The 23,389-nt window shown below is 38.6% G+C and overlaps 1 protein-coding gene across 2 annotated transcripts in view; it reads left to right on the top strand.

Annotated features, from left to right (window-relative positions):
* The window catches only part of LOC124776362 (sterol O-acyltransferase 2-like), a 171,273-nt gene that overhangs the window by 127,881 nt on the left and 20,003 nt on the right, over positions 1-23,389 (top strand). For both annotated transcript variants that reach the window (XM_047251313.1, XM_047251314.1), the window contains exons 5-8: positions 8,535-8,683; positions 10,856-10,995; positions 14,081-14,244; positions 18,070-18,343. In XM_047251313.1, coding sequence (XP_047107269.1) covers positions 8,535-8,683; positions 10,856-10,995; positions 14,081-14,244; positions 18,070-18,343 — 727 coding nt within the window. The remainder of the gene's footprint in view (positions 1-8,534; positions 8,684-10,855; positions 10,996-14,080; positions 14,245-18,069; positions 18,344-23,389) is intronic.

The raw sequence follows: 23,389 nt of genomic DNA, 5'->3' as shown, positions 1-23,389 counted from the left end.
GGGAAGACTTCAGAGTATAAGTAAAGGGGAAAAAAGTCAGAAAATTGTTAACTTGTAGCTAAATTTGCCACGCACATCCGACGTCCAACTCGACATTAAAACAATTGGTAGTTCTGCATTCAGGCTGACGGTTTTGATGGTAAAAGTCAAGCATCGGGCAAGGAATGACTTTACTGTTTTAAGAATGAGATTGTTCCATGGATTTTAGAGTGCGTAACAAGCTCTCCACCACATCATGTATATGATTTTGTTAGGTGGCCACACATTTCATGTGTGTGCACTGTTTATTTTCCACTTTCACCAAATTTGCCACTAAAGATCTGTGTTTAGGATTCTTTTTGTTTCGTTTTAGTACTGCTTGGTGAGCTACCTGAAAAAATGAGAATTGTGCACTGTTGAGCATAATATTCACCTGTTTAAAATGTAAAGAATTTATGGTGCTCACAGTCTATGTATAATGTCATTCTCTTCATATCACTAAACTGAGTAAGGTAGTTCAGTTGGTAAGGCACTGGACTTACCTTTTACTGCAGATGTGTTCAAATTTTTGTCTGGCCATTTTCATGTAGGTTTTCCATCTTTATCCTACATCAAGTAAGAAGAATTCTTCGGTCCTTCGAAAAGGATGCAGTTAATTTCCTTACTTATCCTTCTCCTAAATAAGCTTGCAATCCATCTCTAACAACATTATTATGGATGGGATCTATACTTTAATCTTCCTTCTTTTGTATCTGCTATAAACCTGTACATCATACTGTGAGCGTGGTGCACTTAATTTAAATACTATGCCATCAGCATCTGCAAGGGTCAGCCTCCAGATGCTACCTGCGACTTGTGCATAATTTTGCTATCTACTGGAGCTCTTCCCAACTCTTATCTCTCCCATAAGTGCTGATGTAGTTTTTCTTGTCAGAGAGCCATAGCTACACAAGAGATCTAAGCTCGCAGAGCACAACTGTGAGATCTAGTCCCATTTTTGGACATCACCAGTGAGCTGACTTCGACACTGTTTACACAAGATGTTTCTGGGTGCACAGAGAAAGAAAGCAGGCTACCTGCACAGGGGGGGACAGTGCAAAGCGGCTTGATCCAGTGTGGAAAATTTTCCTTTGTTCTCTACTGAGACAGAACACAGTGGCAGCTAGGCTGTGGTGCCGACTGGTGCACGCCCGCACCTACCAGAGAGCCAGAATAATGAGACATTCTTTGCCTGCTTTAGGTGCCCCAGTTGGTGACATGCTGTGCAGCTAGAATAGAGGCGTATGCTCTCCAAGCTTTCTCAAACGATTTCATAGAGACTCGTCAAAAAAATTTTTGACATTGCTTATAGCTTTCTGTCAGCTTTCATGGTGAAGTGCCCAAAATTTCGGATTGGTCTTAGTTGGTTAGTCGATTTGGAGGAAGGGACTAAACAGTGATGGGGTCATCGGTCCCATCTGACTAGGGAAGGATGGGGAAGGAAGTCAGCTGTACCCTTTTAATGGAACCATCCACGCATTTGCGTGAAGCATTTAGGGAAACCACAGAAAACCTAAATCAGGATTGCCAGACATGGGCTTGAACTGTTGTCCTCCCAAATGTGAGTCCAATGTGCTAACCTTACTGCCACCTCGCTCGGTTATAGTCTTAGTTAATGTGATATTTGCATTTAAGTATGAGACTCCATGAAATTTGAAAAGTTTGCAATGAAAAGTGGAGGTTGCTACAATTTTGCATTTGGTGCATATTAGGTCGTACGTTGCTGTGAATGAAATTTAGCTAACATATGGAAGTTTTCTTCAGACTTACGAGTGGGTCTCTGTTTCGAATCTCAAGAAAATGGAATTTATGTAGCACATTTGCTTCGGTCCACAGGCACACCAGAATGATAGATTTGTAACCTCCCTCATATACCCTAAACCATTAGAGATATCAGTATGAGAGTATGGCAACTGATAGCACACAGTGATGAGAATATTTCGTTCTGTGGTTAACAATACAGAACTTCCTTATCTACAGCTATTTATAGCAAAAGTCTGGTTTTTATTGTATGTTTTCCATCCAGTGTTGTAAATTAAGAGCCTTTGACAGCTATTGAAAAGAGAATTTGTTAGTATGAAAATTAACAAGACGTTTCTTCTCTTATTTTACTGCAGACATAAACAGTGAGGTTTTTCTTAAGCTATTGACGTCTGTGCTTGTCAATTGCTTGTTTAATATGACACTGTTTCGGAATTATTTTGCAATAGTTACTGCAAGGCTAGTTTGCCCAAATTATACTGCTTGGTAAAAGAAGCAAAATTAAACCTGTCAACAACAGAAATATAAGTGTTACTTGCAACTAGTGCTTCTTCAAATGAAAAAATATTAAGACTTCAGATTCAAATAATTTGCCAATTCTGTTGCAGTTTTGGTGTAATCACGTAACCCATCATTTTTTAATAGTGAAACTTGCCAAAGGATTTTCTCCCTGATTATCTCAGAAATATGAAAATAATTTAAGTAAATAGTGTTCTAGGATTTTGTTCTTATCACCATTCAGAGTGAATTGGAGATCTTCTTCGGCTTAATTGTCTTTTGATGTGTTAACCTTAATGAGTAATCTCAACTGGTTCATAGAGTAGGCTGATGATTCTCATATTTTTGTAACCATGTTATCCGCAGATTAATAGGCACCAAATTTATTTATAATAGAATAATGCTGCATTTTTGCCACAGAGCAGAAATGATATATCAAAACTCCGAAGCTGTCAACACTCTGACAACTTGCAGAACCTTGCCAACTACTCATCAAAGTCAATATCACTGATGAATTAAAAGAGTTGTTGCAAGAAGATGCACTCTCTCACTCTGTAGAGGGACAAAACAGATTGATGGTGCACTGTTTGTTGTACTTCCTCAAAACTCAAAATAACTGTGTTGTTGAAAGAAAATTCAGTCCTAGATGTTCATGATTAAAGGTGCAGTGGACTATAGGAATTCCGTGGAATTACAACATAATTGACGTTTATTTTCATTGGTTTGTTAAATTTTTTTTGTTCAGAGAAGTGCCATCAGTGACAAGTTTTGAGTAATGCATGCATTTACCTAACTGCCACGTTAATTTTTTCCTTTCTGCCAAAATGCAGTATAAATTGCACAAACTCATCTTTCAGTAGCTATTCCAACAGATTTTTGAACCAGGGTGTGTTATTAAAAAAGCAAGAGACGACCAGAGAGATCCATACCTTACAAAAAACCTCAGTGTGTCGATTTGCCATAATTTAAGAGAAGAAATTTGTTTATTCTCATACTAAAAAATTCTCTTTGCACTAGCTATCAATGAATTTTAAAAATTACAATACCAGGTTGAGAAAAAAGTTAAATGAAAACTTAGCTTCGGCCATTACGAGGCACATAAAAAAGTTCCCATGTTAAATGTGTCCTCATTGTCTGCTATCAGAATAGTGGACGTTGTCTGTCCAGTATGATGTTTGAGCCCACCGCCCGCATTTCTTTCACAAGATTTGGTGGGTTTTGACCAGTTTTCTTTTGAGTATTGAATGTTTTCTTGCCTTTTTGTGTTTTTGACTATGACTCATGGCAGGCCATTTTAGATGTTTTGCATAGGAATATTATTTTTTTGTCAGAATAAGTGTTAGTGTATTTGTGGCAGTAAGATTTATTATTTTCTTTCATGGCATTTAATTACTTTTGTATTGGTTTGTATATGATGTTACTGAGTATGATGATACTGAGGTGTAGGGAGTCGGGTTGTTCTTGTACTTAAATGTTTTGTTTCAGGACTAACTGGGAACGAAAGTAACACAGTGGCAGAGTCAGGGATGCGAGGTGTGTGGAACCAGAAGTGTTACGGATATTGTTGGAAAAAGTAGCATAATTGACAGCAGACAATATGCAGTTGAGGAATGACTTAACATCTATAGGTGAACAGGAAACCGCATCTGATCAGTTGTTGTTGCCTAGGGTGCAGGAGATTGATCCAGCTGCTGCAAGTTTGATTATTCCATTTTCTGGCAAGGCATCTGAGGATGTGCGTTCGTTTGTGGAGGACTTGGAGACTTCAGCGGTGATGAATGGTTTGTCTGATGAGCAGTTGTTACATATGGCCAAGATTAGATTAACGGGTGAAGTGAAAACATATGTAAGGTGTTCTGAGGCCTTAAGGAAGGCAGGACAGTTTAAGCAGTTAAAGGAAGAGCTTTTACAAAGATACAAAAAACAATAGTGTGCGGTACTTTAGAAAGAGTTTAAGTACAATGTCAAAGAGACAAGGGGAGATGATGAAGAAATTTGTGGACAGGATAAGTGAAATTAATGAGTATACTTGCGAATTGGGTCAGAGCGATGAAGTGAATATTGTTCTGTTGCATGAGGCCGAGCAAAGGTCACTTGTATTTTTGAGAGGGTTACTGGCACATATGTCACAGAAAGTGCGTGAAGGGACTCCAAGAGATTTATATTCAGCCATTCAGCTAGGGGAAACTGTTGTCAATGCCAGAGGTGTCGTGAGGGGGCATTCAAAGTAGTGAACAAACCAATTGAACAGTGTACATTAGCATTAAGGCTTAATTTGCATGAGTGTGTGTCTAGTGGCACTGGAAAGTCACTTTGGGTAAGTGTGGAGTCAAATCTACCTGTGGGTACAGGATGTGTTATTGATCCATTGGAGGATAATGAAGTTTTGGGTCCATTGGGTTGTTTTGTGAAACGTAGTGTTGTACACGTACAGGAGGGGAACGTGGATAATTTTAGAGCTGCAGACGCGAATTTGAGGAAAGGAGTTTTAGTTCCAAATTCCGATGAATGACTGCACTTCCTTAACTGTTTTCTGTTCCCCTTACAGCCTGTACCAGCCTCGGATCTGTTCACACTCCGTCCTTACTGATAATATGTCCCAAATATTTTACTTCTTCTAACACAAAATGACACTTCTCCAGGCTCAACGAAAAACGATCTGCTCTTAACCTCACAAAGACTCCCCTTAACCGCTGTCTATGTTGCTCCATACTACTTGAAAATCCTACAATGTCATCCAAATAGACCAGACATTGCCGTGGTTTCAAACCCCTCAACACACTGTCTAGCAACCTTTGAAACGTTGCCGGAGCGTTTTTCAAACCGAACGGCATTCTAATGTACTGGTAATGGCCTCCAGGAGTAGAGAAATCAGTTTTTGGACGACCCTCTGGAGCCACCTCTAACTGATGATAACCACTTGTCAAATCCATCGTGCTGTCCTAAGTGATCCAAAGTCTCCCATATATTTGGAATGGGGTATGCATCCATTACTGTCTTATTATTGAGGTATCAGTAGTTACAACAGAACCTGTATTTCTTAGTTCCATCCATAGATTTTTTAGGCACAACGAAAATACCCGCATCCCAGCAACTATTACTATGCTCTATAATACCGTCCGCAAGCTGCTGATCAATGAAATCCTCCACAATCAGCTGCAAATATATTGGTATTCTGTATGGTTTATGTATGTTGAACTAATGGAGTTGCTGGTAATGGCCCTTGTGGAAAAAACAAATCCTTAAATTCCCACAGTAATTCTTCCATATGTTCTCTTTCTCCGCCTTTCAAATGCTTAATTTTGTAACGCAATGCAGTTCTATCGGCAGTTGTTGGTTGATCGCTTCGCCTACCTCTCGAACACCAGTCTTCATCATCTGGCACATCCAAATTTGCTACTAAAACTCCTTTCCTCAAATTCGCGTCTGCAGCTCTAAAATTATCCACGTTCCCCTCCTGTACGTGTACAACACTACGTTTCACAAAACAACCCAATGGACCCAAAACTTCATTATCCTCCAATGGATCAATAACACATCCTGTACCCACAGGTAGATTTGACTCCACACTTACCCAAAGTGACTTTCCAGTGCCACTAGACACACACTCATGCAAATTAAGCCTTAATGCTAATGTACACTGTTCAATTGGTTTGTTCACTACTTTGAATGCCCCCTCACGACACCTCTGGCATTGACAACAGTTTCCCATAGCTGAATGGCTGAATATAAATCTCTTGGAGTCCCTTCACGCACTTTCTGTGACATATGTGCCATTAACCCTCTCAAAAATACAAGTGACCTTTGCTCGGCCTCATGCAACAGAACAATATTCACTTCATCGCTCTGACCCAATTCGCAAGTATACTCATTAATTTCACTTATCCTGTCCACAAATTTCTTCATCATCTCCCCTTGTCTCTTTGACATTGTACTTAAACTCTTTCTAAAGTACCGCACACTATTGTTTTTTGTATCTTTGTAAAAGCTCTTCCTTTAACTGCTTAAACTGTCCTGCCTTCCTTAAGGCCTCAGAACACCTTACATATGTTTTCACTTCACCCGTTAATCTAATCTTGGCCATATGTAACAACTGCTCATCAGACAAACCATTCATCACCGCTGAAGTCTCCAAGTCGTCCACAAACGAACGCACATCCTCAGATGCCTGGCCAGAAAATGGAATAATCAAACTTGCAGCAGCTGGATCAATCTCCTGCACCCTAGGCAACAACAACTGATCAGATGCGGTTTCCTGTTCACCTATAGATGTTAAGTCATTCCTCAACTGCATATTGTCTGCTGTCAATTATGCTACTTTTTCCAACAATATCCGTAACACTTCTGGTTCCACACACCTCGTATCCCTGACTCTGCCATTGTGTTACTTTCGTTCCCAGTTAGTCCTGAAACAAAACATTTAAGTACAAGAACAACCCGACTCCCTACACCTCAGTATCATCATACTCAGTAACATCATATACAAACCAATACAAAAGTAATTAAATGCCATGAAAGAAAATAATAAATCTTACTGCCACAAATACACTAACACTTATTCTGACAAAAAAATAATATTCCTATGCAAAACATCTAAAATGGCCTGCCATGAGTCATACTCAAAAACACAAAAAGGCAAGAAAACATTCAATACTCAAAAGAAAACTGGTCAAAACCCACCAAATCTTGTGAAAGAAATGCGGGCGGTGGGCTCAAACATCATACTGGACAGACGACGTCCACTATTCTGACAGCAAATGTATCAGGATGACCAAATAAAGCGGGAAGAGGTAGAAGGCACCATATTAAGACTCATCCAAGCTTTCCAAGTGATTTATTGTTTCCAACTACAGTGCCGTTTTCCCCTCGGTCTGTTTCACTGGGTCGCGCAATGCTGAGGACACCACTATGCTGTCTGCAAAACAACTTGGCACAGAATGGCTTCCTCAGCAACCCATGCACACACCATGTGTCAGCCTTGTGCGCCAGCGGAGTTGCGTCATCATCAGAATGCTGGCAGTCAACTCAGCGGACTGCGTCCCTGCTGACTCATTGATGCTTGGTGTGAGCTGCAGGTGGCCAGCTACCTGCTTCTTGCTGGCATGTTTGAGATCGAGGCGACAACAAGCACCCGTGATCCAGAAACTGAATATGTGGTCCTAGCCTCAGGATGCCTCCGGCATGTGTTGGAAGCATGCCTGCCCACGGTAGCGAGCCATGGAGTGGTCCACAGCTGGCTGGCTATGGACCCCGTGTCTTTCTCAGAGAAGCAAACCAGCAACCCGCCATGGACTGGAACACTGGCGCCCCATCTGCTGCTGTGTGTATCTGGTGGTATGACATGCCCCGCCATCCAGGAGAACTGCCACACTTGAATGAATCTTGTTAGAAACCCGCACCTATTTATTTGTGGCTGTGCACTTCTGTTTTGCCATATGTGCCACTTCACGTCACATACTCATAATATGCCAGTGGGCCTCTTCTGCCTGTGATTTGTGACATGCAAAACTGCTATGTATACTCTTTCAGGAATTTGACGGCCCTGTGGCCTCTATTCTACTTCACAACTGTTGGTATGCGTAACTCACTGCAATCCAGCCTGCATCTGGCTGTAACATGTGCTAAGAATATTGCACAAAACTAGCTTTCCCTATTCTAAACAGTGGTGCTGCTACAATGCTATGTTGGATGACTCAAGACACTATCTACAAGCAAGTTAATTCTTGCAACTTTGACAGTGCTCTACATCCTCAGTCAGCAAGACCTTCCTAACTTAAGGAATCGTATAGAACCAGAAAGCATTTTCTTGGTCCAAATTCCTAGTAATAACTTATGTATTCACATTCAGACAACATTTATGTTCATTTTGCAAATACTAGCATTCATGTGGACCTATGTATATTTAACAGGTACTGGATAAAAATAAATCTGAACAGTGTAATAGAAAAAAGGAAATCTCTTCTATTTATAAGAACAGATACATAACAGCAAGAACGTACGGTCACTGCGACAAGTCCAAGTATTAATCCACACTCGGAATGAGTGTGCATGTTTTAATCATCTAACTCACAGTCCTTAAATCATACTCCATAGTGGTAATGCAGCTTTAACATCAGTTGTATGTATGCACAGGTAAAATTAAAGTTGATCAAGTAGGTGTTGAAGACCTAATCTATAACTAGGATTGCTATGTTACTATATTAGTTCCTAAAAAAATTGAAAGCTATAATGATTAAAAATGTTAAATTCTTATACAGGTTGAAGCTGGGCTTCTCAACTATATTTTGGAATTTTGATGGGCTGCACATTGTAATGGCAACCTGGGTCTCCATGCAACTTGCAGTATTTGTGCTGTTCATTGCATTCTGTCACTGGGCATCATTTCGTGTTTCATTGTCTATTTCTGGTAAGTTGTCAAACTTTAAAATGAAACCAAAGATAAAATGAAATTCTTAAAAATAATGTATTTCTAGATTTGCAAGAAGTTACTGTATTTACATTCACTACATGTTCATTTACAAACAAAATAAGCCTATGAGACACAGTAGATAAGTTAGGAGATGCTGCCAAATAATGCAATTCAATATTTGTGGCCAACCAGCTTGTAAATTATTTTCTGTTTTAAATATTGGTTTCTTAGAATATTAAAGAAAAAAAAATATTCAGTGGGCAAGAAATCTGCTGCGTTTTCTTATAAGCTCGCTAACATTATTCTAAATATAAAACTGTCTGAATTTTCAATCAGTGATCTTCATTAGCTAATATTCCTTTCTTCTGTACCCATTCTAATTCTTGTTACTCACTTCTCCCACAACAACACTGATTTTTAATACACTCTCATCCTCTGATTGTGAAGATAGGAGGAAAAAAACCTTAACAGTGTAGTAAAAAATGCTTCTCCTATAGCAAACACAAATGAATTGCAGATTTGAAATTTAAATATTTCTCTCTACTCTTTTCTGAAAAAATGTTAGTATTTCTTGCACATTTTGTGATAACTTAACCTATGTCATAAATATCACTTTTTAGATCATCATCCCTACATACCCTGAGACTCACAGAATAATTCAGCTCTGCAGCTGTTTGGTGAGTTTACTCCTCCCTTTATTTATATCCACTATGAATTCCCTTTACAATACTCACGTAACTTGCATAAGAAGGGTAGTGCCTCATGCTTCCCGCAGCCATTGTTCCAGACGTAGTTTGAGTATTATTTATAGTTAAAACAATATCCTTCTGTCAATTACAGGGCTGTTTACTACTCTTTTAATAAAACGTGTATCAAATAATACAGTTTTTATTCCAAGGATGAAATAACATTCTATCTTTAATGACCATCTAGCGATATTTAAAGTACTAACAAAAAGTAGTGATAAAGTACACAAGGGAATTTTACTAATAGAGAAAAACCTCAGAAATTTTAATTATACCAGAAAAAGGATACAGGGTGCATGTATACTGTTCTATGATCATAACTATATAACAAATCAAAGGGGAAAACAAAACCACATCTGTAGCTATGTTCCAAATAGTTTCAATTGATCACAATAGCAAAAGGAAACATGGCCAGCTTGTTTCAATGTACATGAAAATTATCATATGCATGGGAATATAAATGATAATTGTAACAGTTAAGACCAGTAGAGGGTGATGGAAGCTTTTGCCAATGGTTGCAGGTTGAACTTCAGAACAATTTATTCATGGCACAAGTTCACAAAAAGTTGGTTTGGCTAGCAACTGAAAGGTTGTTCAAGATCACTTAAAAGTAACAGGAGAAAAGTCCACTGGTATAATAACAATTCTGTAGGGAAGCCTCATCCCTAGTGCCTGTAGGAACAGTGTCTGTAGGGTCACTCTGTATGGCATACCATGAAGCAGTGTGGAGATGGTGTGGTGTAGAATGGAGTGTCTGGACTGGTCTCAGAATGTTCAGATTGATGGGTTATGAAGTGTAGCTGGCTCCTGGCCTGGAAATGAGTGAGCAATTGCATGCTGTTCCTGGAGGTTGCACTCCATCTTAAATATCTAGCAGGTGGGAGCACATCCATGATAGTAATAAGCAGACGAAATGTGTTTTCTTGATAGCAGTGACATAGATTTCCTGAAGCATGCATTGCTTGTAAGTGTGGCTCATGGTGCCTGTGACAATAGCAGTATCAACAGAGTCTTTGTAAATGGTATCATGTCCACAACAGGCCAAATGATATCTGTAAAAAGTCTGGTGGAGAGAGACCTGTGGGCCAAGGGTAAGCAAACCGGCAGGATGAAGGCACTGTGCCAGAAGTGTAATATAATTAGTCTGGAGCTGATATTCAACAGTAACAGTATTGATTCCTCTAATATACATCTTGAGGTATTACATACCAGAAATTTATCTCTCTTGCATTCTGTAAGTGTAAATTTGAGTCTTAATCCTCATTTTTCAATCCACAATCTCTCTTTCTGTGGTGTCATAAACATTATTAGATGTGAATTACAAAATAAAACTACATGGAGAATGTTATGTATATGAACTTTGCTGCTGATATAATAGAAAGTTGAATTCTATGCATGTGCTTATTCATCAGTTTCCTTACAGGATATCAGAGAAAACTTCTGGACACCAGTGCTCTGATTGTTCTAATTGCCTACAAAATTGGTTTTCTGGTGCTGCCAGTATGTGTTATACAATACAATCAGTTACCTCCTATCTCAGCCATGATAATTCTTTGTGAGCAAGTAAGTATTCCAGTCTGTGAATTTGTGACATTTCTGTATGTAGTGCATACATAATTATTAATGAAGTAGTAGTAAAGTTCAAATCATACTTCATGTGAACTTCTTCAGATGAGATTAGAGATTAAATGAGATGTATTTCTCATTCCAATAGATCCATAGTGAGAAGATTCTCCAGGGTCAATCACTTCCAAAGATACCTGTAACCTTATCTTCATAAAAGGAAACACAATGTTACACAAACAATATTGTCAACAGGGATTTAAGAAAAAGTAAGCTTATAGTGAAAGAATTACAGATAAAGCACAATTCAAGGCTTAGTACATAGTACTTATCTGATTGTGATCTTCCAAAGACTGTTAAAGATAATTTTTTAATTGCTGTTTGGCAGTGACAGCAGCATGTTGGTCAAGATCTCGAAGCAAACTGTACAAGTAATCTAAAAGGTAGAAAGTGTCATAAAATGTTTGTAGCACAGTTTCATTCTCAACCTGAGAGTAGGCCCTCTATTCAGTTTCAAACCAGTAACAACAGGCTACATATCTCAGAAATAGACATTAAAAATCACACTAACTGAAACTCTGTGTAATTGTTTTGGGACCAGATGGAAAACAAATGGCAGGGGAATGACTTTACTCAAAAGTTAGCCAAAAAAACTGGATGCAGATGAATTTTTGCACTTAAAAGAATCTCTTTTGCCGGCTGCTGTGGCCAAGTGGTTCTAGGCGCTTCAGTCTGGAACTGCACGACCGCTACGGTTGCAGGTTCAAATCCTGCCTCGGGCATGGATGTGTGTGATGTTAGGTTGGTTAGGTTTAAGTAGTTCTAAGTTCTAGGGGAGTGATGACCTCAGATATTAAGTCCCATAGTGCTCAGACCCATCTGAACCATTTTTGAATCTTTTTTGCTGTGAACAGGAAACAAGTACAATAAGGTAATAGGTCTGCAAAACAGAAGGTGTAAATTACTGTGCAAAGTAGGTTATGCAACACCTAGCAGACACTGGTAATCATTTAGAAAGGAGAAAGATTAAGGTTTAATGGCATGATGAGATAATTAAAGACAGTGCGCAAGCTCAGATTAGGTAAGGATTGGGGGGGGGGAGACAGTAATGCCGTTTCATCTGGATTGCCAAACATCAATTTCAACTATTGCACTGCTGAATTCCCACTCATAATCTTGGGTTCTGTCACTTGCACACCACTATACATACTCGTTAATGCTTAAAATGAAAGTATACTTTACGAAAAGTGTGGTGTACAGAACTAATACACAACAGAAATTTCATGCAGGCCAAAAGCAACAAAGGAATTTCCTTTCATTACTTGGCACTACCAAAGCCTGTAACAACTGAGCCATGTTATCCACCACGGGTTTGATAGCTCCTTGCCCTGCCCTCAAATGAAGAACATGTTCCCCAATTCTTAGCACAGTGGTACCCGCCTACCTAACTAACTTCTACAAAATCCTCTTCCTATCCTGTGCATACTCTTCTGGTCCCCTTTACTTGCCCTAGAGGTCTTCTCTCTATGAAAGATACAGTTGCATGATCTGCACGCAGCAACTCCTTCTCCAGGCCTATTACTGGCTTTGCTTACCTCATCTGGGACAGGGCACACACAAAAAATTCCATGTCATCTACCGAATTTACTTCAGCGCCCATTTTATTTGGGTATGGCCATGAACAAACCACCCACTTGGATAATATAACATTCCTCTTGTCATGAAAATGAATTAAATAAAAAATTACAATTTTAGTTTGATGTGCCTCAGGTACTGACTGAGGTGTATTGAAAATCATACAATTCTTAGAACAGGAATTTATACATTTGAGGTCCACACTTAGCTAATAGAATTGGTTATTGAAATACATTGTTGCCCATATACGTACACTTCATAAAATCATGTGTTATTCAGTAACAGTAATTTAGGAAATTTATGGTACCTAATTTGTAATGGCAGAGGGTAACTTCTTGAAATAAAAAGTCCAAAACCAAGTAACAGACAGTTTGTTCATTTATTCAGCTCACTTTCTGAACTATACTTTAACAGGACTTGAACTAATTCACACACTGCCTTGAACTCCATTTCATAATGTTTATAACTGCTGCTGTCCATTCTGTAACATTAACTACTGCCAACTTCTACTGCCATACAGCCACAGCTGCCATTTTTTAAATAAGATTTAGATGACGCTTGGTGCTCACAGTATTGTTACAATCAATAATTTGTATAATTTACAGTAGAGAAAAAATTGTAAAAACCATTTAAGTGTGATATTTGCTCTACATAAATCATAAATATGTTCTTCATAATTAGTTTTATAAAATATGGAGGCTTTGTGGGTTGGATATTACATAATGGGTATTTATGACAGTATGAAAACATACAGATTTTCAAAAGAATTAAATTAATAATTTGCCTGCCTACAATAATGGCAATTCCATTTATCTATCCTAATTTTTCTATACAAAATACACTATCCCATGCTGTATTTAAGACCAGTAATTAATGCATGTTTACTTCATGAGCAGTTGTCATTTTATAAGGCTTGAACAAAAATTTTATTGAGGCGTTTTCTATATTGTCTCAAATGGTATTAAATAATAATTCGTGTAAGTTGAAACTCAAGATGTGACTATTAATATGCAACCATGTAATAAAATTAGTGTATTGTTATGTTTTGTAATTGGATGTATCATATAATTCAGTGGTTGAATATCTGTTCATAACATCACAATGGACACAGCCAGTCTCAGGCCATGTGATAACTGGATTACACAGTTTGAAGCATGTGAAATTGCAGCAATAGTCATTGGCACCAACCATGGTATTATTCAACTATATAAATTAAACTAATCATCACAACATCCACATTAACTGACTTCTATACACACACAAACCAAACTTGCTCTTTCCTTCGGTTCAGTTGTGTGGTGGATCTTTTCATGTGCTTGTACACTGGTCATACTTTCTTCTACATAGTATGGCTTTCTCTTAGTAATACTTATGTTCCATCCAGAATTTTTCATTATCATATTATTTTGCATTTATTTACTATTTGTTAATCTTACATTTTGTATTGCAGGTGCGAATGATAATGAAGAGCTATGCATTTTTAAGAAGTAAAGTGCCAAAAGTTAAAATGTTCAAGCCTCATACTGAAGCCACAGATGTGCTACTTCCAGACTTCAATCATTTTGTGTATTTCATGTTCGTTCCAACCCTTGTTTATAGAGACTCATATCCAAGGTAAGTTCAACATTTGTTTTTCTTTTCCTTTCTTTATAGCAATTTTTCTCCTATAGAGCTGAAAACATAGAAATGAGTTTGTCAAAGTACCTTTGAAAATGTTTAAGAGTATTTTTTTCTTTCCAGTGCCATTACATAAGATAATCACAACAAATTTCTTGATAAAATCAGTGACTTTGTACCTTGCCTAATGTTTTTGACTACAGTGAATTAACTCTTCATGAGGAAGTTTTGATTTGCTATTCATACATATTTTATATAGTGTCCCCAGGAGTTCTAAATTATGTCAGAAAGATTAATAATAATAATAATAATAATAATAATAATAATAATAATATCTGATTATGACAATTGTGTGCACTGTGTTTACACTTTGTAGCAACTAGCTAAACCCCAAAAACTAAACAACACTTGTTGCAGTTTACTAAAAAACATATTTCAGAGTTAAGAATAATTTGTCCATCTGTTATTATAGGTTATCTGTCTTGAGCTGACTGCAATGTAATTAAAAATAATTACACCAGACACGTTTCGATTTTATTTATAAGCATGTGGATGACGCTGGAATCTGCCCTGATGTTTATGATAAAATAAAGATGAGATGTGAGGTCCTTCATGAATAGTCACCCACTGGATGATGTGGATGTGCCCTTCTGGCAGCACTGTAAGGAGGCATCGCAAGCCATGTTCCATAGACAAACTCACATGGAGTGTTTGGGTAGGTGCCAGACGAATGAAAATTTCATACTGTCTTTGAATGTGGCACAAAACTGGCATAGTGGGTAGGTCAGGTGGAGAGAGCAAAGTGCAGTGGCTGTGCTGTGCATCTCCCTCTGCCTGGAGGTAGTAGTGGATTCAGAAGTTGGCTTGTGCAGAGTCAGCGTAAGTCAGGATTCTGGTGTGGGAAGCACAACCTGTCAACCACCAGATAGCAGCACATTGTTCTGTTATGCAGCTGACCACTTGCAGCCCCTGCCACTGGAGTGAGATGATGGTATGGGAGCTTGTGCACTGTTACCAATCCAGTTTCTGCATCTGGAGTAACAGCTGGTAGTAGCTGCCTGTGGCAGATGATTCTGTGAGCATGGTTGGCCATGTGAAGTTTGGTCTCCATAGGGACTGATGCATTGGGATGTAGATGTACTGTAGGTGTAGGTGTAGGTGTAGGTCATGGAGGAGTTTGAGCCAAAGGATTCCCAGGGTGATGTCAGGCATAACTTCCACATCCCTGATAGTTCATAGGTGGCCCAAGAGCTCAGAAGGGTTCCTAGAGCCCAGATTCCCATCATGGAAGGCTTTGGCTGGAGGGCGCAATAGGCACTCAATAATAATCAGATTCATCGTATTGTACTTGTGGTGTAATGGTGATGATGTCACCAATGAGATCTATGAAGTTGTATAAGTGGCTGATCTCTTACATAAAATGAGCATTACCATCCAGGATGCTGAAGATGGTCAGTTAGTTGTTGACGAAGGCAAAAGCATATTTTTGGCTTGTACTTTTGTAATGAAGGTTAGAGCCACAGAAGAAACATGATGGTTGACATAACCTTGTATGTGAGCCAATGCTGGTGTTAGCATTTCCCATCATGGCAGTATTGTAGCGGTTCGGCAGGCCAATGGGGGCCCAGATCTAGTTGCAAATGTGATACTATTTCTGTCCATTTGATGTGTTGATACCGTTGCTTCACAGTTGTACCCAGCATAAAACTAGGTAACACTGGTGCCGTATCACTCCACTAATGGCAAGTTGTTGTCTTCAGGAACCATCGTGGAGGAACATATGAAACAAATAGAAAGGGCTGGCCACTGTAGCTGAGCGGTTCTAGGTGCTTCAGTCCGGAACGGCACTGCTACTGTGGTCGCAGGTTCGAATCCTGCCTCGGGCATGGACGTGTGTGATGTCCTTAGGTTAGTTAGGTTTAAGTAGTTCTAAGTCTAGGGGACTGATGATGTCAGATGTTAAGTCCCATAGTGCTTAGAGCCATTTGAACAGTATGAATAGCAAGGAAAACAAAACAACTCAGGGTCACCAATGTGGGCAGACATTACTGCAATCGATCATGGTAGAACAGTAAACTCAACTTTCATATGAAGATAAGTTATGCACAGTGGAACAAAAATGCTCATCAACAACAGGCTAGAACTGAACTGTCAAAGTTCTCTGATCTCAGAGATATTGTTACTGTTTTTGCTTCAAAAGTCAATTTGCTGTTGATAGCAACCACAAACTTTTTATGTTGGAGATCAAAATGTACAGAACAGCTTCTAACACTTTCTGTTTTTTCTAAATTATTTGAATTCCCTTGCTGTTGTGGACTGTCATTTTCTTTCTGAAAATGCTGTATTATTATTTATTTTTGCATATATCTGTTTATCCTTTTGCAATTATATTTTTAGACACTGTAGTTTTTAATGATTACTTGTTTTTATTATGTATTCTGGCTTGATCTACGTACTGTAATGTACAGGGTCTGGCTGAACAACCTCCCGTATTTGGAGAGGTTGCTGTCTGAGCTGTTGTGGGGATGGTAATATGGAGGGAGTATCGATCAATAGTGGTATACCTGGCATTTTCAGTAGATCCAGTGGCTTGAGTAGGTGTCCATCATGCATTTGTTGTGGAGGAGTATATTTGTAATGGTGGTTCTGTGATTACTACTCGGCAAGCGTTTCATATGCACTTTGAACTTGACTGACATGATTCTGTTTCTGACAGAAAAAAAAAATTGAGTTTGATACCCAAAATTCAGAACATCAGCTTCTCCACTGGAAAGAAAATTCACTAGTCAACATCGGACTGTAATGACGGAAAACATGACATGTATGAGAGTGTCCATCCAGTGATCTTCATTTGAAGCATTCAGCTGCCCTGTGATGGTGTGTTAGGAGTGTAAGAAGAATCCTGCATAGAGAGCTTCACATGCCACCATACAAAATGATGGTTACGCAAGCATTAAGTGAGAGGGATTTTGAAACTCAAAGAGCTGTGTATGAGGAATTTGTTCAAAACATTCCCCCCTAGCTCTATTTTGATTGCTAATGATGAGGCCCATTTCCACTTGTCAGGTACCACAAACAAACAATTTCCGCTACTGAGCAGCTGAAAACACCAATTAATACTTTGCCATGTGACAGTTTGGTGTGCTGTAGCAAAGTTTGGTGTTTTGGTCCATATTTTTTCAAAGAATAAGCCATAATGGGAATGGTTAATTCAAATGACTACTGTTACATGGTAGACACCTTCCTTCAGCCTAAGTCATACCAGTTAGTTGAGGACCATGAATAAGGAGAAGACAGCTTTCGACAAGATGTAGACACAGCTCACACTACTCGATATTCTCTGGAAATGTTGAGAAGGTTATTTCCTAGATGTCTCCTACCTTCATGAGGAGACGTCACCTGGTTCCCAAAGTCACCTGATTTGTCAGCTTGCAATTTTTTTCTTGGATGGTTAAAGGCTCAAATATACAAACATCATCTCACAGTCCCGCAGGCACTTCAGGGGACAATAACCCCAAAAGTGGCTGCAACCTGTGAGCAAGGATTCATCAATGTGTCAGTAATGGAGGATAATAGTTATTGTACATAATTTTTAAAACGAGTTCATGTGAAATGGCATACTGTTTGTTGGTCCCAAATAAAAGTATTTTCTCTGTATCTTTGTTTGCTTGTACCTACTCTTAGAAACATGCAATTTGTTTTTGCCAGTCCCTATACTATTCTTTTATACTTGAAATGAACTAATAGAGCATATTTATGTAAGAGCAAGTGTTTCGTATTATTGTTAAATGCTGTTTCATTCTGTTTGATACTGACTTTCAGGACTAAGGAAATCCGCTGGAAGGTGGTGGTGTGGCATCTGACAGAGGTGTTTGGAGTAATATTCTTCATTAGCTTTGTGTTCGAACGGAGCTTGGTACCTATGTTCAGAAACTTTGGGAAGCAACAGCTGTCTCCTAAGGCAATGGTTGTTGCCATTTTTGGCAGCATGGTTCCTTCAATTACTGTATTTCTTTGTGGTTTCTATTGCATTCTTCATGCTTGGATGAATGCATTTGCTGAAATAACAAGGTTTGCAGACCGCATGTTCTACAAGGTATGATCTCCACAGTTTTTAAACTAACTGATTAAACAATTTATTAATTCCATTAGATTGCTGTATGATCTTATAAAAGAAAAACCTTACTTTTTAAGCATGTTGTGTGCATATTTTTGTTGATCCAGGCAAGATTCATATTCATAAATGAGGATGTTTATTAGAAATTACTGGTACTTTGTAAATGAACATGCTTAACAGTTATAAATAAAACAAGAATGATACTGTAAAGGCAAAACTTCCATGTGATTTAATTATGATCACGGGGAGTCATGGGTGGAATACAAATAATGGACAAAGTAAGCATAGCCACATAATACAGAGGATGTAACAAAAAGGTATAGCCAGACTTTCAGGAAATATTCCTTGCACATTGTAGAAGAAAATATGTTACATGGGTGTGGGTCTGGAAATGTTTTATTTCCATGTCAGAGTTCAGTTTCTACACCACAACACATTCATAATCTACTTTGACATTAACCTTCATCCATTAACAGCACATTTGCAGTAAAGTGTGGGTTGGCACATTCTTGAATTTACAGAAGTGTAACCATGCAGAAAAATAATCTACTGACAGTGTCTGCACATGCTGTAAATGATATGACACTGCAGTTTCTCATGTAATACGCTTCAGACATTCCAGGAGGGGGCCAAAAAGATACATGTGCATGTGCTGAAATAGAGCATGTGGAATGTCAAAGCTGCTGATTGGAGGTGGCACATGGCAATTTAACCTTGCTGTCTTCATATGCTAGGTAAGCCTGCAACCTGGTGTGCCAATCTCATTTGACATTCGACCAAACGAATCATTCAGCTACAAGCCTGACCTTAGGTTGGACACCTGGGTGAGCCAGGCTGTGGAGGTGATTTAGGATTGTGCAACACATCATTTGGTGGATGAGCAGTCATATTATGTTCTGAGAGACGTTGCAGAGAATGTGAGCATTGGTACCATGAATCATTAGTAATTTGATACACAAACTGGAGGTGGCACTGTGTAGAAAGTTGGTGATGGATGGATCGCAGTCTTGTTCATCTGCTAGCTTGGTATAGTCAAAGTGGAGTGAAATTCTGTTCATATGTGAGAGGTAGTTACAAACTGCATTGCTGGCAATGTGTAAGTGATGGATGTCCATTTTGTATTACGTGATGAGTTAAAGGTGACAAAAATGGTGAGGGTTCACATCATATGACAGGTGCTGTATCATATCAGCCAGTGGTTGGTAATCCGTATAGATGTAGAAGGTCCATGAGCACTGGAGATCTGTGTTGAGATGTACGACATGACAAACTGTTCCATGCACAGAAACTTGGTAATTGTTGGCAGCACAGAGCTGCTTCCTGTTCGTATCAGTGAGTTGTGCAAACATCGATTTCAGAATGTGCTCACATTTGTATGAACTTGTATTTCAGAATTGTGATGTCTTATCCTGTATCTAAGAGGAAATATGCACATAAATTGAGGTCAAGCACATAGTCTTATGTCTCTCAAGTTGGCTGATGTGAAAGACGTGCAAAGCTGACTTCAGATCTTAGCATGGACTGAAGTGCTTATGTCGGCCCACATCTGAAGTTCGGAACACAGAAGGAGAATGACAGTTGTGCATGGCATTGTGAAACTGGGCATGGTACCAGCAGGTCTGTACCGTAGAAGCAGAAGGGCACCCAGCACAGTGTTGTTGGCTGTGGGAGTAGTGCCATGTGCAGTATAGTGGTCGGTGGCCAGGCTGGAGGCAGCCCAGACATGAAGCAAGCAGCAGAGATCTAATGTTCAGCTAGGGAGTAGTTCTGTTTCAGGTGCAGGCTCTTGAAGCAATGTACAGTGTGAATGTGGTGGTACTACAGACATACAAAACACTGAAATGGAAAAGTGTCATGAAGCACTTGAAACACTGCTGTAGATCGCACATCATCATCTGAGGAGTGCAGAGTCTGGTAGCGTGCATCATGCATATGCCTCATGTCAAACAGAGGTTGAAGTGTGGTTGACGCGTGTGTCCCAGTTGCCACAGGGTCATACGTAATGTGTGAGAGCCAGGCACAGGGATCCAAAATCAAAGTAGATGCATCTGGATCTTACAGCACATCCAGTAGTAGGTTAGTGAATGGTAGCCATTGTTATGGCATGTCCAGAGATTGTGTTATGTGAACAGGTATGTGTAATAGTACATGGTGCAGATTTTAGCACTGTTTGTTGGTTAAGGCACATGTAACTCTGATGATGCACATCACTTGATGGAATCCATAAGGTGCAACTGCATGGGACACTTGCTGCAACAGGCATAGTGTAAGAAGGCTGCATTATAAGTGCATACTAACCTGGAACAGAACAAAAAGTTCTGTCAGTGCAGTAATCATAGGTAACCAGTGTGATAGGTTTCGCCAATTAATGTAGGAAGAAGTACAAAGAACGTAGATGAGGTGAAAACACTTCATGTCGACAAAGTGCAATACAGAACATACTTATCATATGAGTTCCAAGACCAAAGACAGAACTGTCTTTGCCATGCCTCTCGCAGACACTCCACTCTGCCATAGAGTGTCTCTGGTCGGCACTGTCACTTACGCTGATGTCCCCACGTACTTCATGTTCTGAAAATTAGCTGGGTCAGATTTTGCTATTTTGTATGGACTCTAAGACTTTACTAATATCTGGTTTATGAAAGTAGTTAGTTAATTATAAAAGTGTACTGGACATTATAATGCTTCCATTGTAAGAAATCCCATACTTATGAGTATGGCAGCCATCTTGAAAATCATCTTTCATTATTGTAAATGATTCAAACTCTTGATCAGTGTCTCGTTAAGTGAGAGGCATCATCTGATTCAGAATAATTAACAACAACAAAAGGACAGTGTTAATGTTAAGAATCTTGTAAATATTAAGACAAAACAAGTAATTGAAATTATGAGGTTCTGAGCTTTCAATGTCAGTTATCTCTCGAGTTAGTTTAAAGTAATTTACAGTATGTTGTCAGAAAGAGCAAAACATCAGATTTCAAATAAATGGTAACAGTACTTCATGTTCTGTTAGCTCAAACTGTTCCTCCATTACTTACTACAGTCAAAATTTCAGTTGGCCATAACTTTCAATAAACTAAGCTTTTAGTGAAACTGCTTGTATCATTGGGATCAGGAAGATAAATGTAACCAGCTAATCTATAAATTTAAACACAGCTTTGCCTAAATAATATCCTGGACAATTCATATATAAATTACAAATTGTGTGTGCAGCTGTGCTAAAAACACAAGGAAAAGAATTAAAGACTCCAGGTTGGAATGTCAACACTGTGAGAAAAGATAATTACTGCTTACCATAAAAATGACATCTTAAATTGTGGACAGGTGCATTGAGATAAATACACAGTAGCTTTTGGCCAGAGCCTTAGTCAGAAATAGAAAGAGGAACAGAAAGAGATATACTCACACCATTCATTCACACAAGCAAGCACACCTCATGCACACATGACTGCCAACTCCAGCAGCTCAGTCCAGAATGCCTGGCCTGAGCTGCCAGAGTTGGCAGTCATGTATAGGAAAGGCGTGCTTCCTTGTGTGAATGAATGGTGTGTCTCTCTCTGTTCCTCTTTCTTTTTCTGACGATGGCTGTGACTGAAAGCTAAAATGTAAGTGTCTTTTAATTTTGTCTGTCAGCAACTTGACATGTCATCTTTACAGTAAGTAGTAATATATCCTTCCTTACGTTAAGGAGTAAAATTAATTATCCATGTGAGTAGGAAATGAACCAGATAGTTTCCTATTCCTATGATCCAGTGTAAATTGAGTTAGGAACTTTAATTTAGGAGAAATGGTTCTGTTATTCAGTGAATGGTCTTTCCTCCTCTTAAATTATTTATATTCTGCTAAAACTTTCCTTACTAGATTTGAGAACCTGTGCATTCAGGATTTTAACTGGAATGAATAAATTAGCTTGGTACTCAGTTTCATTCATATCCCTTGTGAAACACTTGCTGATTCTGATAAATATTTAAATATTGTAATGTATGTTTTTCCCTCCTTAGTTTTTAAGTAACTGCACAATTGTAGTCTTGCTTCATGGGCTCCTTGAAATACACACATTGTGATAATACCTTAGCACATCAAAGCCCATCTTATTGACCATATAGTTACAGCATTAATGAATAACAAGGTTCAGTGTGTTCTGTCTGTTGATGCACCATCTATTTTCTGTTACTTACTTTATCCACTTAACCTGTCTGGATTACTGTATAATTGCAGTTTTTTTTATAGCAATGATGACAATGAAGCAGTATAGTAGCTGGTAAAACAAATACATGTTACTGGTTTAGAGATAAAATCCAACCGCTTCGATATTTTGAGAATAGGCTACATTTCTTGCTGTGGAGTACAGTATCACTGTTTATAATTAGAGTAAGGTTTTATAGTTATTTAGATATTATAAGAGTACACTCATTCTGAATTCTCACTAGTACTAATTTATGCTGTAATTATCTTACGTTGACAGAAATACTGAAAGGAGACCTCTCACCCAAAAGCAGTAGCATTGAGTTGCTGACAGGCACACAAAAAAGGAAAAAAAGTTAGGTTTCATTCTGAAATCTTTCTCAAAATAGAGAACACAAGAATTTGTCCCAAAAGCTAGCAAGTTTTCTTTCTTTCTTTTTTTGTGTCTGCCTGTCAATGACTCATTGCTTCTCCTTTTTCAGTGAGTGGCTTCTTTCCAGTTCTTGCTAAATGGAGAAACAGTTACTTTCTAAAGTTCCTCAACATATCAGATTCAAAACTCAATGTCTTTAAGGATTCCAAATCTCCATCATAAGATATTAAACATCTGTGTAACAATGTCACATTAAATAAACAAACCTATAATGCAGTACACCCTTGGTAGTGGCGATACTGCAATGAATGACAAAAACCATACAACAAATATTGCTTTTGGAAGTATGAAACCTAGTTACAAATGCTTTTGTACTTCAGACTAAATGATAGGAATCACTTATGGCAATTAGGCTAAAAACTGTGTTAGACATTCATCCATTAGTCAGCACCAACAGTCTTCACATC

Source organism: Schistocerca piceifrons, chromosome 2 (genome assembly GCF_021461385.2).
Source record: "Schistocerca piceifrons isolate TAMUIC-IGC-003096 chromosome 2, iqSchPice1.1, whole genome shotgun sequence".
Taxonomy (NCBI): domain Eukaryota; kingdom Metazoa; phylum Arthropoda; class Insecta; order Orthoptera; family Acrididae; genus Schistocerca; species Schistocerca piceifrons.
The sequence above is the reverse complement of the archived record's forward strand: the minus strand, read 5'-3'. Positions and strand labels throughout refer to the sequence as shown.